Here is a 14770-nt window from a genome sequence, read left to right on the forward strand (position 1 = left end):
ATCGGTAAAAAATTAAAAATTTGATTACGTAATCAACGACCAAACCCCCCCCCCCCCCCGTAATCAACCGTAAGCATTTGAAAACCCCCCCCCCCTCGGCTGATTACGTAATATGTGAACGACCCCTGATTTGGGGAGCTTTTCTAGACAACTTTTCTTGAATTGCACATTATTCAATGATGGTCATTTTTGGCTCCTCAAAATAACGGCGGCACTTTTTCTCTTAGGCCCTTCAGAGTCTCGTCAGGATCCAGTCTTAACCTAAAATTTGACATACCCCACAATTGCTAGATTGTGATATACAAACTGTTCCACTGGCCTTAACTTGCCCATTTTTCAAGGATATGCATATTGACGATACTCAGAGGCTGTAGTTAGCTGATCACACGTAATGTATAAACTCGTTATGCTTCGTATCTCGGTTATCTGCTGTAGATATATCCGTCAGATTCAAGCACCTGTTGACATCCTCTGAAACCGTTGAGCGAGGAACTTGGAGAAGGTAGGCATGACTGTTGATAGAATGCGATACTACTACTACCTTCTATCACCCAATAATACCTTAGCAAGGTTCCCGACCCTTATGTGATCTATAAATCGATCAGAGAGATAATGTTCACCTCTTAATTTATAGCTTGTATATACAGAGTTGTCATATGAACTCTACCCCAGATCTAGCCCATTTCTAGGTCAATTATATTCAATCCATGGATCACATCACTAATTGTACGTCACTGATTGGTGACATGATCTGACCCCTCTTTGGGGGCCGGATCAGTTTCCGGTCCCAAAGTCTCCCAGTGATCTGAGAAACTACAACTCTCTGCATTTTTTCAGGACAAACGTAATTCGAATGGCCAAACAAAATTGAATAAAATTTGGCTCGATCCGACTATTCAAAATATCAAATAAATGCGAAAATGAAAAAAATTAGCACGAATATTTTTCGATTTGACAAATTCCTCGAACCAGTGGTGGTAGTATATCAGAAAGAATTATTTCAATTGGACACTCAGTGGACAGTGACTGAGCTATTAAGGCCAACATTTGCACACTGACATTTGCCCACCCCCCCCCCCCCTGTTATACTTGTCATGACTATCGTTGGTCAAAGGGCTCTTGATATGTTTAGCGATGTAAAGATTTTTACTTTTGTGATACATTTTTTTTTATTATTTCAAAATTCAAATAAACTTTACATCAATGTATTACAGTTATATTCAATAGAAAAGACCACAATATCTCCTGTGAGGCAAAAACATGGAAAAAGAGAGCTAGAAAAATATTCATGAGACTCAACACTACCAGACTGCAGCTGGAGTGAGAAACATTATGTAAACATCAAAGTAAAATTTATTTCGGCTTTTTTGAATCGGGATATTGCATAACATTTTTGTTGACAAAGTATCTCTGTATAAATACCCTTTATCTTCCTTAATCCCGTATTATAGAAGTTTGTTTCGCTCAACGATATCTTTAAGATTTATCCAGCTATAAATCCAACCGATAAATTAAATTTTTGCGATTTTTATACAATAAAACAAATTTGTTGACATGATAATTGATTTATATGCACTAACGATCTATTAATAATGTATAATAAAATCAAACCGGTCTCCTCTCCAATCTCCATACACCAACTACCAAAGCTAAACTAACAAGCCCGCGACACGATAACATTGAAAATTGCATCAGCAAAACTGCAAATTGAATAGATTTAGTAAAACTAAATACATTATTTTTCAATCAAAAATTCATTAACGTTAAAGAATTATTTATCACTTTTGCAAAATAAAATTAACGAAAAACTTTTTAAAATCAAAAATCAAGCTCGGCTCTTAAACACAGATTAAATTAACGAAAATCTTGTAACCCGTAATAACAGCAATAAAAACTTCATAAACTGTTTCATATTTTTTAAATATTTTAGTCATCCAGATTCCATATTAATCAAGACACGTCACTATATAATTATAACACGCAATTGCCACACATAACGAGAAAAAAGGCTTGCGTAAAGTTTAAACCGGACCGAAAAGCTACCACTGAACCTATTCAAATTCGCGTTGGTATTAAATTTTACCCGTACATCAGATACAAAGGGAATAAGGTATTAACACCTAACAAGAAGATTACAAAGATAACAACAAATTCCAGCAAGTATAACATTCCGGCAGTATCCAAGTAGCCCGATCCTGCCCGCGGACAGGGTCGGGCTACTTGGATACTACCAACATTCCAGCTCGCACAAAACGTACATTTAACTAAGCTGGTGATTAACTAACTTAACCCTGCACTGCAAGTGACACTCAAAACGCACATTTCAGGATAATTTTGACTATCTACTCTCTCAAACACAACGAAAAAGATGGTGTTATTTAACTGAGAATCGTGGAAACAATCCACTATCCAGTTAGATAAATGTAGAAAAGTTTGCTATTATGACAAGAATACAAATATATGCAATAGATATAAAGGTTGGCAGTTCTGAGGTTCAGTTTTTACTCAATCAAATCTAATCGGTTAATTAATGCCTAATTTATTACTGGGATTAATAAACATACATATCTGGTAGGTCTATTGACAGATTGGTCAAGTTATCTAGGTCTATAAGCGAGTGTAAGGATTCCGTCGGAGAAACGTCGCCACTCCTGAAATACAAATTGTGAGACCGGAAGACTACGAGACACAGGCTATTGTGATTCTGAGGGCAGGGGCAACGCAAGCAGGCTCATAAATATCAAAAAATGTATATAAATTTGCAAAAATAGCCTTCAAAAAGTGCATGACACAGTTTACACAGATACATCGAAGTGTAATGTACCAGGGACAACTGTTGCAGTTACGAATTGTTTATAAACACGATTGCGCGCGCGTCCAAGAGCGAGCGAAAATTAACACGCGTACGCGCGTGCCTCTTCTGAATATGCATTTATGTCTGCTAACTTAAATGTCGCCGCCGCGTACGTTTACAGTATCATAATATTACACCGTCCGAACTCAGAACGGAAACAACTATAATTAACATGGCAAACAGCTCTAAAATCGCAATTCGAGAAAAATTTTGGGAGGGGATTGTTACATACATGTTGAATAAACATTTTACCGTTGGTCAATCGGAAATCCGATGTTTTGAACGGATTCACTCCGTACAATTTACAATTAGGCATATTTTAGTTGAAACCACGTTTGATTTATACCAAGGAAACATTAACGCGTAAAAACTTACTTGAAAGAGCTGAAAATCTGCTGTTTCAAAGCCGTTATGTGGGACATCTTCTCAGCCGTCCGGGCCACAGAATCTTCGTAAGATTCCTGAGAGAGTAACCTTTCTTTGGAAGAGTTGTTGGTGGCTAGCGCCATTTGCTGTCTGTGCTGAAGGGCTTGTTTCAGAGTGTCAAACGTTATCTCCTCTTGCAAGCTTATCTGAAAATGAGCTTCAAATAGTACAAGTGCTTCAACCACAATTTGTTGAGTGTGATTCGACAGAGAAAAAAAGAGAACTGTAAGTTTAAGAATACACTTGATCGAGTGAAGGAGGCGCAAGTGTTTTGGCGTGTGGCCGCAAGAAATTTACTTGATTGGTTAAACTCTACTTGCCTGGATGATAACATTAGAGAGTAAATATTTTTGGAACGGGTGGAAATTACCTGTACATCCGACACCCTGGCATCCAGCAAGCTGACTCGAAGTGATTTCACCGATTCTGGTGTCCTTGGTATTGCTGCTCCTGAAGTTAAACATCGGGTTATCTTTAAAATATATTACCAAGAGTGATTATTACAGCCATAACAATGGATTCAGTACAGGAAAATTCATCATCCAAGGTCATCATACAGCAAGAATGTGAATTCCTAACATATAATACGCGTTACAAAGAAACAGACCCAAGATCAACCCAAAGAAAATGTAGCAAGAATGATGCAAAGCTTTTTCGCAGTTTAGCATCTAAACTCTAAGGCAAATATTTCACCCAGAAATGGGACATTTTTTCCAGACATTTAGGATAAATTAATACGGTTATAAACATTTTCCCACATAATTCATTCTACGTTGATAAAGTTTGAATAGCTTTTTAGTTGATATGTAAGTTTAACCAGCAAGCAATTTGGCCGCCCAGCTATTACAATATTTCTTACCGTCCATAGAATTCTCACTGCTCTCTAGAGGGTTCGTTACTTAATTAAATAGTTTAATAATTTAATAGTTTAACGTTGAAAACTGATCATCGATGATTAGTTAAGCTATGTCATATATTAATAAAAAACAAATAATTCTCCAATTTTAATTTTTTCCATTTTCCAAAAATAATGAGGAGTTATTAAGTATTTTGTGCTACTTTTTTACATTGATTTTGTATCCATAATAAAATATATTTGAAGTAAACATTGGCCAGTAAGCAAAGCTGGTCCCCAATAAAAAAGAAAATAAACTTACTTTTGTAGTGATAAGGATCAGATAGCCTGTCCACGTTCATGCCCTGTTGGTTTAGACATTCAGCCACGACGGTAGCATCAAACATAAAAGAGGAAACATTTTCTTCCGCAGTTTCATTATCCAGCTCACTGATTGAGAGGTTACAGTTATATTTTATTTAAAAAATTTAAGGTTTTGAAGATAAAGTCTGCACTCTGTCTACAAAATTGCAAAAATATGGGCTCGGTTTTTTTGTCTATAAAAAATTTGATAGAAAAAATGAATCGAATAATCAGATTATTCGATAGAGCGTATGTAATTATTTACAAAACTGAAGTATACCTGTCTTTGTCGATTGTAGAGAAAGCAACCTGAGGAAGTAAATACGGCTTATCACTCTGCCTCTTTCGTATTATATTCGTTATGTGCTGATCTAAAGCTTCGTTTCTTGAATACCTACAGGATTATAACGTCGTAAAAGTAAGGTGTAAGCGATGAAAGTGAAAGTGAAAGTGAGAGTTAAACGTATTATGTTGACAACTGACGGAAGGTCACGTGACACGTTACCCTCCGATCCCCATCAAAACCCAACTCCACTGTGAGGTCAACTTTATCAAAAAACACGTTACCGTGAGGCGAAGACGAGGAAAGCAGCGACCAGCCCATGCAAGATGTTGACGTTATTTCTGGAGCTAGAGCAGGCTTCATCCTGTAGACCAAATGCCATGTGTATCAGCTCTATCAGCACCTGAGAAACATGGCTATAATTATCTGAGAAACATGGGTATTAACTCTATCAGCACCTGAGAAACATGGCTATAATTATCTGAGAAACATGTGTATTAACTCTGTCAGCACCTGAGAAACATGGCTATAATTATCTGAGAAACATGGGTATCAGCTCTATCAGCACCTGAGAAACATGGCTATAATTATCTGAGAAACATGTGTATCAGCTCTATCAGCACCTGCTATCAGCAACCTGAGAAACATGGCTATAATTATCTGAGAAACATGGGTATCAGCTCTATCAGCACCTGAGAAACATGGCTATAATTATCTGAGAAACATGTGTATCAGCTCTATCAGCACCTGAGAAACATGGCTATAATTATCTGAGAAACATGGGTATCAGCTCTATCAGCACCTGAGAAACATGGCTATAATTATCTGAGAAACATGTGTATCAGCTCTATCAGCACCTGAGAAACATGGCTATAATTATCTGAGAAACATGGGTATTAACTCTATCAGCACCTGAGAAACATGGCTATAATTATCTGAGAAACATGGGTATCAGCTCTATCAGCACCTGAGAAACATGGCTATAATTATCTGAGAAACATGGGTATCAGCTCTATCAGCACCTGAGAAACATGGCTATAATTATCTGAGAAACATGGGTATCAGCTCTATCAGCACCTGAGAAACACGGCTATAATTATCTGAGAAACATGGGTATTAACTCTGTCAGCATCTGAGAAACATGGCTATAATTATCTGAGAAACATGTGTATCAGCTCTATCAGCACCTGAGAAACATGGCTATAATTATCTGAGAAACATGGCTATAATTATCTGAGAAACATGGCTATAATTATCTGAGAAACATGTGTATCAGCTCTATCAGCTCCATGAGATAAAGGCATGACGTTTTGAGTTCGTAAATTACACATGTTTTGAATCGAAGTAAAACGACATTCAAATACACAGTGAAAGTGAAAGTTAAAAAGTGAAACTTTCACAAGACCCAACCTCATCAACAGGAACCTCAAGACACCAAAGAACTGCGGTCCTAAACGTGCACGTGTAGTTATCTAAATCATTATCTTCCTTCAGAATACTCTCGTACAGGTGGAAGTAGACTTCTGGACCGTTCCTTTTGAAAAACAGAACATCTTGTTTCTTCTGAGGTCCTGGCAAGGCATTAACTTGATATCATGTTAATTTATAGTCGTGATAAATAGGCTCGTTACACCGTCATTTTTTGTTAGAGTACAAGTTACATTTAATAAGGTTTATTAAAGTTCAAAGTAAATTATGTCACAAGAAAAATAACTGGTTATAACCAAAACTTAAAAAAAAAACTAACCAACAAATATGTTCTCCTCAGGCAGTTCACCAAGAGTAACAGTCGGCACAACCTTCTCGTGATTATTGTGCCGATCCAAAATAGAGTGAAATATCTGCTGTGTCATTGTCCGGGTCTTGGGCGAATCAGACAAAGACAGTCTCTGAAGAGGCACGAGCAGGGACAGTGGGAACAGGGTAGGTAGTCCGATACTCTTATCGTTGTTCACGTTGATGGAGGTAGTTATCTTCATAATGCATTTCAACAGCATGCTCTCAAACTGCGTTTCCTCTTCTGTATCCGTTGTTGAGGGCATGTTTTGCAGGATAAAAGTGCAGATTTCTATTTTCTGGTACGTTTGTAGACCATGTGAAAAATGTCCTACGCTCTCCACGATTGTGTCCTGAAACTCATCCTCCTCTTTAATAGTTTCCACATCCACGTTCTTGATGTTGCACGTGTCCACACTCATTTTCAGGTATTTCAAAAGTGATCCAAACATCTCAAGAATTGTAGGTCCTATACTCTCAGTTGAAGCTATGGAGACAGCAGCTGAAACCACCTCGACTATACTGCATCTTAATTTAGCGCTGGCGTCCTTGTGCTCCTCCAGATGCGCCAGCAGCTGCGCAATAGCAATGTACGCACTGGACATCTGTATGGAATGCATGATTAAACTCATGCAGTGTATAGGGAATTTGTTGGGAACCCATAACTTTTGATTGTCAATAAAGTACAGCAGTGGCATCATCAGCGACTTGATCTGCCCGTATGATGCCCGGCTAACTAAATCCTGGAGAACATGCCGTGCCAGCTGATCAGGATCAATATCGGAAGTAACGTCCGAATTTTCCCCTTCCCATGGTGACATGGACCTGGATTGGGAGGGCGATGTTACAGAAGAGGTGAAACCCTCGTGGATGTTGAACAGCAAGGCTCTCATTATCTTCTGTATGTGAACTTCCTCCCAGATATTCACCTGCAGATCGTCTGACACAGTCTTTAGAATAACACCCTGGAGACCACGCAGTCCTGCTTGGCGCACTGGCCGGATCGTGTCGTTCCTGCCGTTGCTCCAGCACATTGAGCTGAATTTTGAGACGAAGAAATCGTATCTCCGATGGTAGGAGGGCGTGTCCTCTTGAATGTTCGCAAAGTGGACAAAGCTAGTAGAACCCAAAACTTGCAGACTCGCCTCGGGGGACTCTAGAAGCTTCTGGACCATTCTCAAGAACGATTCCACGAACAAGTTTATAGAGGCTGAGCGGCAGGCCTGCAGTAGCTGCTCCATCGCCTTCATTGCTATCTTAGCAAAATCATACCTCCTGTGATCCACATAGTACTTCAAATACTCAGCCAAATAGTTCCCTATTCTGTCTAATTTCCTAGGATTAGTGAGTGCGTAGTAAGTAAGCTTCTGCATCTCACCCTTAACAAGACCATCTTGGGGATCCACTGGGAAGATGTTGTCCACATGTCGTTTGTAACGTGGTCTACACTTGACACAACACCAAGCACAGACCATCCTTGTGGGGGTGGAGCTTACATTTTAGGATGTGCTTACTGTGGAGAGAGGGGCTTTAGTGGGTTGGAAGTTAATATTTGGGTTGAAAGTTAAAACTTGTGAATTTGGGATCGAGATGATTCATTACTATACTGTTGTAAGTTTACACACAATATTCAGAAGCTCATTAGTTAAGTAACAAAGTAGTAATTGTTTAATGTTATTTTTATTTTAACGACACCAAGTTTACATGTGAATAATCAAGTAAATTATGTACAACACAATGTAATATATAATATAAAATAATTAGAATAAACTTTCTACAATCAGGATTAAGGCACGGTCGATAATTTTTGATAACAAAACTTAAGAGAACTTATAAAAATAATTCAACATAACAAGATAACTTAAATTTACAAATGTATTGAAACAATAAATAATCTAAAATCAGCAAAACACCCGCATACAAAAATGTTTCAAGTGAGGACAGCAGTACCGGTAGGGATAGGAATGTTGGGAGTCTCCACCCCGGATAGGCCACTTAGAATCTCATCTAGCTCGCTCAACTCTGGTGGTGCACGCAATGGTAGAGGTGCGCCCGCCCTCCACTTCATAGCGCGTAAATCTAACACATTCACATCTCGGGACCACACTTCGTCTCCATAAGGGTCAAAACTAGTTGAGCCCCCGATCATGTATACTTCATTGTCAAGGTATGCCGTCCTAAAATCGAAATATTTCCCAGGGAGAACTAAAGGATTGCTCCACTTCCCCTCCCGCGGATCGTAACACTCCCACGTGTAATCATAACATAGTTCCTCCGGACTGAGATTAAAACCCCCGAGTATGAAGAAGCGATCAGGAGAGGTACACACGGACAATTTAGACCTGTTGTTCCAGGGGTTGGGTATTTTAACCCACTCGTTAGTCTCAGGGTCCCAACACTCTGAAAACGAACAAGGGTTCAAATCTTCTCCTTTTGTCTTTCCTCCAGCAACATAAACCCGATCCTGGAGTGCAGCCGCGCCGTGGTGGCGCCGCGCGCACAACATATCGTTCATATACTCCCACTGCCCTCCATCCTCAGTGGAAAGCAACAGAGTGGGAATGCAATATGCACCTACAGACCGAGCTAAATTCAGTCCTCCACACGAAAATAATCTACCACGGACAGACCCACAAGAATTGAACATAACCGGGAAAGGCAGATTCCCGCACTCTTCCCACGTCTGAGATAGCCTATCAAAAGACACAGTCCCATCATACACCTCGTCTTTGTGGGATATATTACCAAACTCCCACTGCCGGTTCCCTAAAAGATACACAGAATAGCCCTGCGTGGCCATGGCGGTGTCCTGTGCCCACGACCTCGTTACAGTCTCCATGGGCTGCTCCCAGTGCTCATGATCTTTGAATACACAAGAACGTTGCAGTTATTGCTCTGTTTGTTACAGTAGGCTGCGTTGTATCTGGAGTCGTACTGTCTTGACAGGGTGTCTCTGGAGTGGGGACAGGCTACGTTTGAGAAATCAGGACGAGGGTATAAAACTTCTGGAGGGTATGTCTTGTACAAACAAAACACGCAAAATGATTTGTCCATGTAGGTCCGAGGTTTCAACCTAATCGGGGTAGTGTCACACTTGACGTTGGAAGCGAAGACTCTTCCCTCGTCTATAAGCCGGCAACACTCCGGGAGAGATCTAACAAGAGGATGTCCCTCTAGTTTATCTAGAACTTTCTCTGATACAGCGTGGAGTCTAACATCCTGTAACAGGCTCTGAAGCAGGATTACTCTGGTTGGTTTAGCGGAGACCCAGCCCAGAACTGCAGATAAAACCTGTTCCTCGTTCTTCACGTTAAACTCGTCTGATATGACCAGTTTGCGGATTATCTCGTACTTAAGGTCAGTCCAGGTATTGGTTTCGATTATGTAGTTCCAGCGGCAGAGTAGGAATTCGAGGATTGCAGTTTTGTGGTGCTGACTGACGATAGTGCTGTAGACTGTGGAGAAGTTAGCCAGTTCAACGCAGTTCTCAATGTTCAGAGTTGAGAAGATTACGTCTTCGCATTGGTCACGCAGGTTGGAAATTTGGAGGAAATCTGCCAGACAAAATACCTGAAAAGGGAATGGTGTAATTGTAAGAAAATACTTTAAATAATCCGCTATTAATGACATTCGATCAACAAAATTTGTTTCGTCGATCTCTTTTATTGAGCCATAATATCATAATATGTACGTGACAATCTCGTTTACTTAATAATCAACTTATTGAATAACTAATTTAATCAGTTAACATCAAACCTTGTTAAGGAGAGGGAGAGAGTTTACTTCAACGGATCCTGTGTACACAAACTTAATGACAGACTCAACTGTAACTCTGTCGTAGTTCTTTAGGTCTGTTTCAGTTGGGTGAGTCCTGTAGGGCTATGTTACACTTTATTTTCTACTTTTACAATACCAGTTACTGGAGTAACTAGTAAGTTATAACTAGTAACTGGTTATTGGTAACCTGTAACTAGCTTACCAATAAGTTGACCTGTACCGATCGAACGGAATGGATTTTCAGACGAAGCCGAAATTCATGCCATATATACATTAAAAAGTATTACAGTATGTAGTATTATGGCAGTACCAGTGTTTACTTGCAATACCACTGATAAAGTTAGAGAAGATAGAAAAAGCTAACCTGTCAGCTGAAGATGAGAACTGAAGGAGCGCCCTAAAATACGGCACTCTGGTGAACACGACCAAGCTGTGTGCGGGTATCTGCCCATCCCGGGTCTGTACGGTCAGATCACATAAAGTACCAGCTTGTTGCAGTTGGTAGAACTGGGTGAAGGTGCCCCGCCAGTCGTACATGATGGGCTCGTGGAGTTTGTAGGCCATGTAGGGTGGTGGGGTGGGGTGTGTTTTATTCATTTCATACCTAGTGCTAATTAGGTAATTAGTTAATTAGTTGATTGACAGTAAGGCTTATTTTTCATTTAGTTCAAGCTCAAATAATAAGACGAGCTACGTTAGAATTGAACGATCGCGTCGGTTTTCCCTTTTTTAGTTATAAGAGAACTTATTGATGTAACGATTGCGCGATCAGTAACAACCAATCAAATTCGTTAATTACTGTCACGTGTAATTTGTAGAACATATAATATGCTCGTTCAATAAACTAGTATGTACTGTAACTCATAATGGATAACTTGACTATTTATTAATTAATTTTTATTAATTTATTGGTCAATATCAGGAGACTGAAAAGAGAGGCGACTATACTACAGCCGTGAATGACTGGCCATTCTTTATTTCGACCTTTAAATATTTACCGCGATTTTATTCTTTATTCAAAATTTTAGCGCCTAGCAGCCAGCCTATCACGCCTTAGCTATAGTGTGTAAGATATTTATATTACTTTCGATTTCTTGTATTGTTATGTTAGGATATATAAATGTGCCAGTTTAATTTCATTGACCACCAATGTTTAATGCGACAGGCAATTTGCAGTAATTAGTCAAATTTAGTTAAATTTAGTTATAAGATTAATATATATTATATGGCTATGCAATAAAACAACTTTTCATGGAAATCTTTATGTCAACAAATCAATCAATTGATGATAATGGCAGATAATCTGCTCATAATGAGCAAAAAAGTACACGTCATATTGTATAAAAGATGGTTTTGAGGTTCTGGACACAACATCATAGTATTACAGTAGCACTATAACTCTATAATAGTAGTTTACTGTTTAGTACATGCTGTATTATATAGTACTAAACGAGTATAAGAACCTATACGAACCGTTTAAGCTCTTAGTCAAGTACACTGAAACATTAAGCATTCTCGAGTTACAAATGTTGTCAAAATAGGGAAACTGAGCTAGCTTTAAATGGATCCAATATTAAGTTTTATTCAAAGAACTTCCAATTCTAGGAAAACGACGAATGAACGAGTCTAACTACATTATATTAAGGCGTAACAGTACTTGACTGACATGGAGAGGAGATAAAATCCCTAAATCCCTCAAATCTACAAATCAAGCCATAAAAAGTAAATACAAACTCTTAATCTACCGCTAAGAGCCATTAATTATGATACAGATAAGATACAAAATACACACTCTCTCACTCCACATACCAAATACTGTCCTGTACAACATGCTATACCATGTACATTATGTACCATGTACATTATGTACCATGTACATTATGTACAATGTACATTGTACAGTGTACACTTGCCAAACGTTATGTTCCGAGCAACGTGGAATTTAGCCTGGCTAACTCGTTTTTATCCAGAAGTATCTTCCTAATCCCACTTTCCTTGGCATATGGAATGGTAATCTTTCCAAACATTCTAGAACTTTCCTTTTCCTTGAGCACTCTAGCGAACTCCGGTGTGACGAATTCTCCGTTGGGAGTCTGTATGAATCCACCGGCGCCATAATATCTGCATTTGATTTGATTAGCTAATTGGCTCATAAAGAATGCTCGTATCATGGCTAAAAAGAACAACAGCGGAAAAAAACTGAGATCATAATGGATATGGCAAGACTAATGATGATAAATAATATCTTTAGATCATACTGTATATAGTATAGACTAACCTTCCCATCTCTTTCTGAGCTTGAAGTTTCAGCCTGAGGTATTGATTGTGTAGGCAAACTTGACTGCTTTTCTGTTCGGCTAGAACATCTGCTGGCAGCTGTGAATAACAGTCAGATTAGATATGGAATAAACAGGGCTGACAAAAGGTTAGACGTGGGAATGATCCAAGAAGGTGCAATGAATTTCATTGACACATGTTGTCTAGTCTATTGATTAATACTGGTCATTTCGTTCAAAGATATAATTTCATGGAATTATAATTTCTGGGAGCATTAATTATTTGAATTTGAAATCTGAACAATGAATAATATTATGAATAATATTACCTTTCCGTTAGTTTTCTTGGTGATATCAATAACCTTAGTATTGGCAATAATACTCAGCAACTGCTGGTGAAGCTCACTGACATTCCTCTCACAAGCAATATCAGGTGACTTTCTAGTTGGTACTGTGAGTGGTGGTAGGGCTGCTAGTTTAGTTTTCAGTGAATCTGCCATCAGCTTCACGTTCTCATCCTGGACTAGCTGGGCGTAGTTCTGAGGGGGTTTCAGATCTGTTAATTACCTGTTCATTTCCTGTTAATTACAGTAAGTAGGATATGAGAGTGAATTTTCACATTTTTTCCTTTTCACCCTTTTGAAAAAAGGCAATAGTGAAAGGTTACGAATGGACGTTTTTTGCAGAAAAACGTGGATTTTGGAGATAGCTAGTCTGTGGTCAATGAATGCGCGGCACGAGCGTATTTTAATGTACACTAGTAATGTATAGTATTTTGTAATAAGCCCAACTTGAATGTGGCACGCGTGGTCTACTGATGTTTCAATATTATTATTATAAGGTGAGCTGATTAGAGCTTATATTAATAGTTATAGTGAAATGGAAATCTAGCGTCCGCCAAAACGAAACAACGGGCGCAATTCTTGTTTGTCACTTGACTTTGTATTTAAAATGAAAAACATGATTCTCAAATTAAATAGTGATCATAAGATTCTTTTAAGTCTCGACTAGATTACAAGATACTACGATCTGTATCTTAGATATAAGATACAGCCCTTGTGATTGTCATTTGTTATAAATGACAATCACAAGGGCAGTCATCATTGATTAACCATTTCAGCTAAAAATAGCACTGAATACAAGTCTGTGAATTGACAACATTACGATATAATATCTAGTGACCACCTTAACAAAAGTTTGGCGATTTAACCTAATTATGCCATATAAGGCATGACACTTTCTAGCCGTGAAGAAAGAACATGTTTAGAGAGCATAATTATGATTGAACATGTTGGAGTCTTGCCAAGAAAAGGGGGATAATAAAGCGGCAGAAAAACATTGACATCATATCTTTATGTACATTGATACACTGATTGTAATTTGACTAGACTGCATTATTTTATATAGAACACTGTATTCCAAGTTCTAGTGATTGGATAACGATCGTATGATAAAATTCCAAGGATTTAAAAATGAAACATATCAATCTTATACTACTATTCTAGTATGTAATTCAAGAAAACACATACCTGTAATTACGAACAACATTCCAAGAAATTCAATTAAACCAAAAACACGTACCTGAAGCGACTCTAATTTACTGAGAGTAGCTGGGGAATCCTCTACAATAACCTTCACAGACCCAGGTTGACCGGACGCCTGTTCTGCAAGTATTGACTCTGTGAGGTGCGCACGTGGTGCACGCTTGCTCGCTTGTTCCAACTTTGTTTTCAGGGTTGTTTTTTCTGATTCTAGCGCTTCAATGTCTTCTTGGAGATGGTCCATTGTCTCTTCGAACTGGAGGTAATATGTCTTTTTATTTTGTCTGTTTATCGAGCTTGAGTAGCATTTTCAAACTAACATTAATTTTGAGCATTTTAAACATTATACGGTTGCATCTCATTTTTCTAAAATCGAACCTCGATTTACCTCAAACACAAGACTATTCTCTGATGTGATTTTAAGTGTGGACTAAATCTATTAATAATAAGAAAAGTCGAACCTGTCTATCCTTATCAGAAATAGTTTTCTTAGCCTCCGACAGTTCTGACTTAAGAGTATCAAGTTTACCGTCACCGTCCCTTCTGGCGTTCTCTAGTCGTTTCTCCAGCATATCAGCTCGAACTGCTTGTTGGGATACTTCCTCTCCTTTTATCTTTACCTGGAGATAATGGGGCGTG

General features: G+C 38.5%; 4 protein-coding genes across 14 annotated transcripts in view; all 4 read right to left on the reverse strand.

Annotated features, from left to right (window-relative positions):
* The window catches only part of LOC134822081 (1-phosphatidylinositol 4,5-bisphosphate phosphodiesterase beta-4-like), an 858242-nt gene that overhangs the window by 150597 nt on the left and 692875 nt on the right, over positions 1 to 14770 (reverse strand). The window lies entirely within an intron of this gene.
* Positions 1552 to 8052, reverse strand: LOC134822029 (protein EFR3 homolog B-like). 2 transcript variants are annotated; one of them, XM_063832863.1, is made up of 9 exons: positions 6509 to 8052; positions 6172 to 6332; positions 5046 to 5164; positions 4759 to 4872; positions 4438 to 4565; positions 4140 to 4163; positions 3651 to 3730; positions 3230 to 3426; positions 1552 to 2651 (listed from the first exon to the last, which is right to left on the reverse strand). In XM_063832863.1, the coding sequence occupies exons 1-9, from the start codon at positions 8010 to 8012 to the stop codon at positions 2552 to 2554; spliced, it is 2427 nt and encodes an 808-aa protein (XP_063688933.1). In that variant the 5' UTR covers positions 8013 to 8052; the 3' UTR covers positions 1552 to 2551. The 2 variants fall into 2 exon arrangements, with proteins under 2 accessions (XP_063688933.1, XP_063688934.1); XM_063832864.1 differs by lacking the exon at positions 4140 to 4163.
* Positions 8180 to 10925, reverse strand: LOC134821709 (kelch-like protein 18). Its single transcript, XM_063832440.1, has 3 exons — positions 10679 to 10925; positions 10294 to 10408; positions 8180 to 10107 (listed from the first exon to the last, which is right to left on the reverse strand). The coding sequence occupies exons 1-3, from the start codon at positions 10909 to 10911 to the stop codon at positions 9364 to 9366; spliced, it is 1092 nt and encodes a 363-aa protein (XP_063688510.1). The 5' UTR covers positions 10912 to 10925; the 3' UTR covers positions 8180 to 9363.
* Positions 11494 to 14770, reverse strand: part of LOC134822079 (dynactin subunit 1-like) — a 37349-nt gene continuing 34072 nt past the window's right edge. For 9 of the 10 annotated variants that reach the window (XM_063832945.1, XM_063832943.1, XM_063832939.1 and 6 more), the window contains 5 exons: positions 14593 to 14751; positions 14172 to 14387; positions 12920 to 13129; positions 12593 to 12690; positions 11496 to 12435 (listed from right to left, as the gene is read on the reverse strand). In XM_063832945.1, the coding sequence (XP_063689015.1) occupies positions 12234 to 12435; positions 12593 to 12690; positions 12920 to 13129; positions 14172 to 14387; positions 14593 to 14751 (885 nt within the window). In that variant the 3' untranslated portion in view covers positions 11496 to 12233. Of the gene's footprint in view, positions 12436 to 12592; positions 12691 to 12919; positions 13130 to 14171; positions 14388 to 14592; positions 14752 to 14770 lie in introns of all 10 variants that reach the window. The other variant, XM_063832942.1, reaches the window with a different exon arrangement.

Source organism: Bolinopsis microptera, chromosome 10 (genome assembly GCF_026151205.1).
Source record: "Bolinopsis microptera isolate Bmic1 chromosome 10, MBARI_Bmic_1.0, whole genome shotgun sequence".
Taxonomy (NCBI): Eukaryota; Metazoa; Ctenophora; class Tentaculata; order Lobata; family Bolinopsidae; genus Bolinopsis; species Bolinopsis microptera.

Excerpts from the sequence above, each read along its gene's own strand:
- LOC134822029 (XM_063832863.1), bottom strand. The coding sequence starts at position 8,012 with ATGGTCTGTGCTTGGTGTTGTGTCAAGTGTAGACCACGTTACAAACGA. Across the intron at positions 3,731-4,139 it reads CAGTGAGAATTCTATGGACG|GAGCAGCAATACCAAGGACA; the intron begins GTAAGAAATATT and ends GTTTAACTTCAG. Across the intron at positions 3,427-3,650 it reads CCAGGGTGTCGGATGTACAG|ATAAGCTTGCAAGAGGAGAT; the intron begins GTAATTTCCACC and ends GCTCATTTTCAG.
- LOC134821709 (XM_063832440.1), bottom strand. The coding sequence starts at position 10,911 with ATGAATAAAACACACCCCACCCCACCACCCTACATGGCCTACAAACTC. Across the intron at positions 10,409-10,678 it reads TTCTCATCTTCAGCTGACAG|GACTCACCCAACTGAAACAG; the intron begins GTTAGCTTTTTC and ends ATAGCCCTACAG. Across the intron at positions 10,108-10,293 it reads CTCTCCCTCTCCTTAACAAG|GTATTTTGTCTGGCAGATTT; the intron begins GTTTGATGTTAA and ends TTCCCTTTTCAG.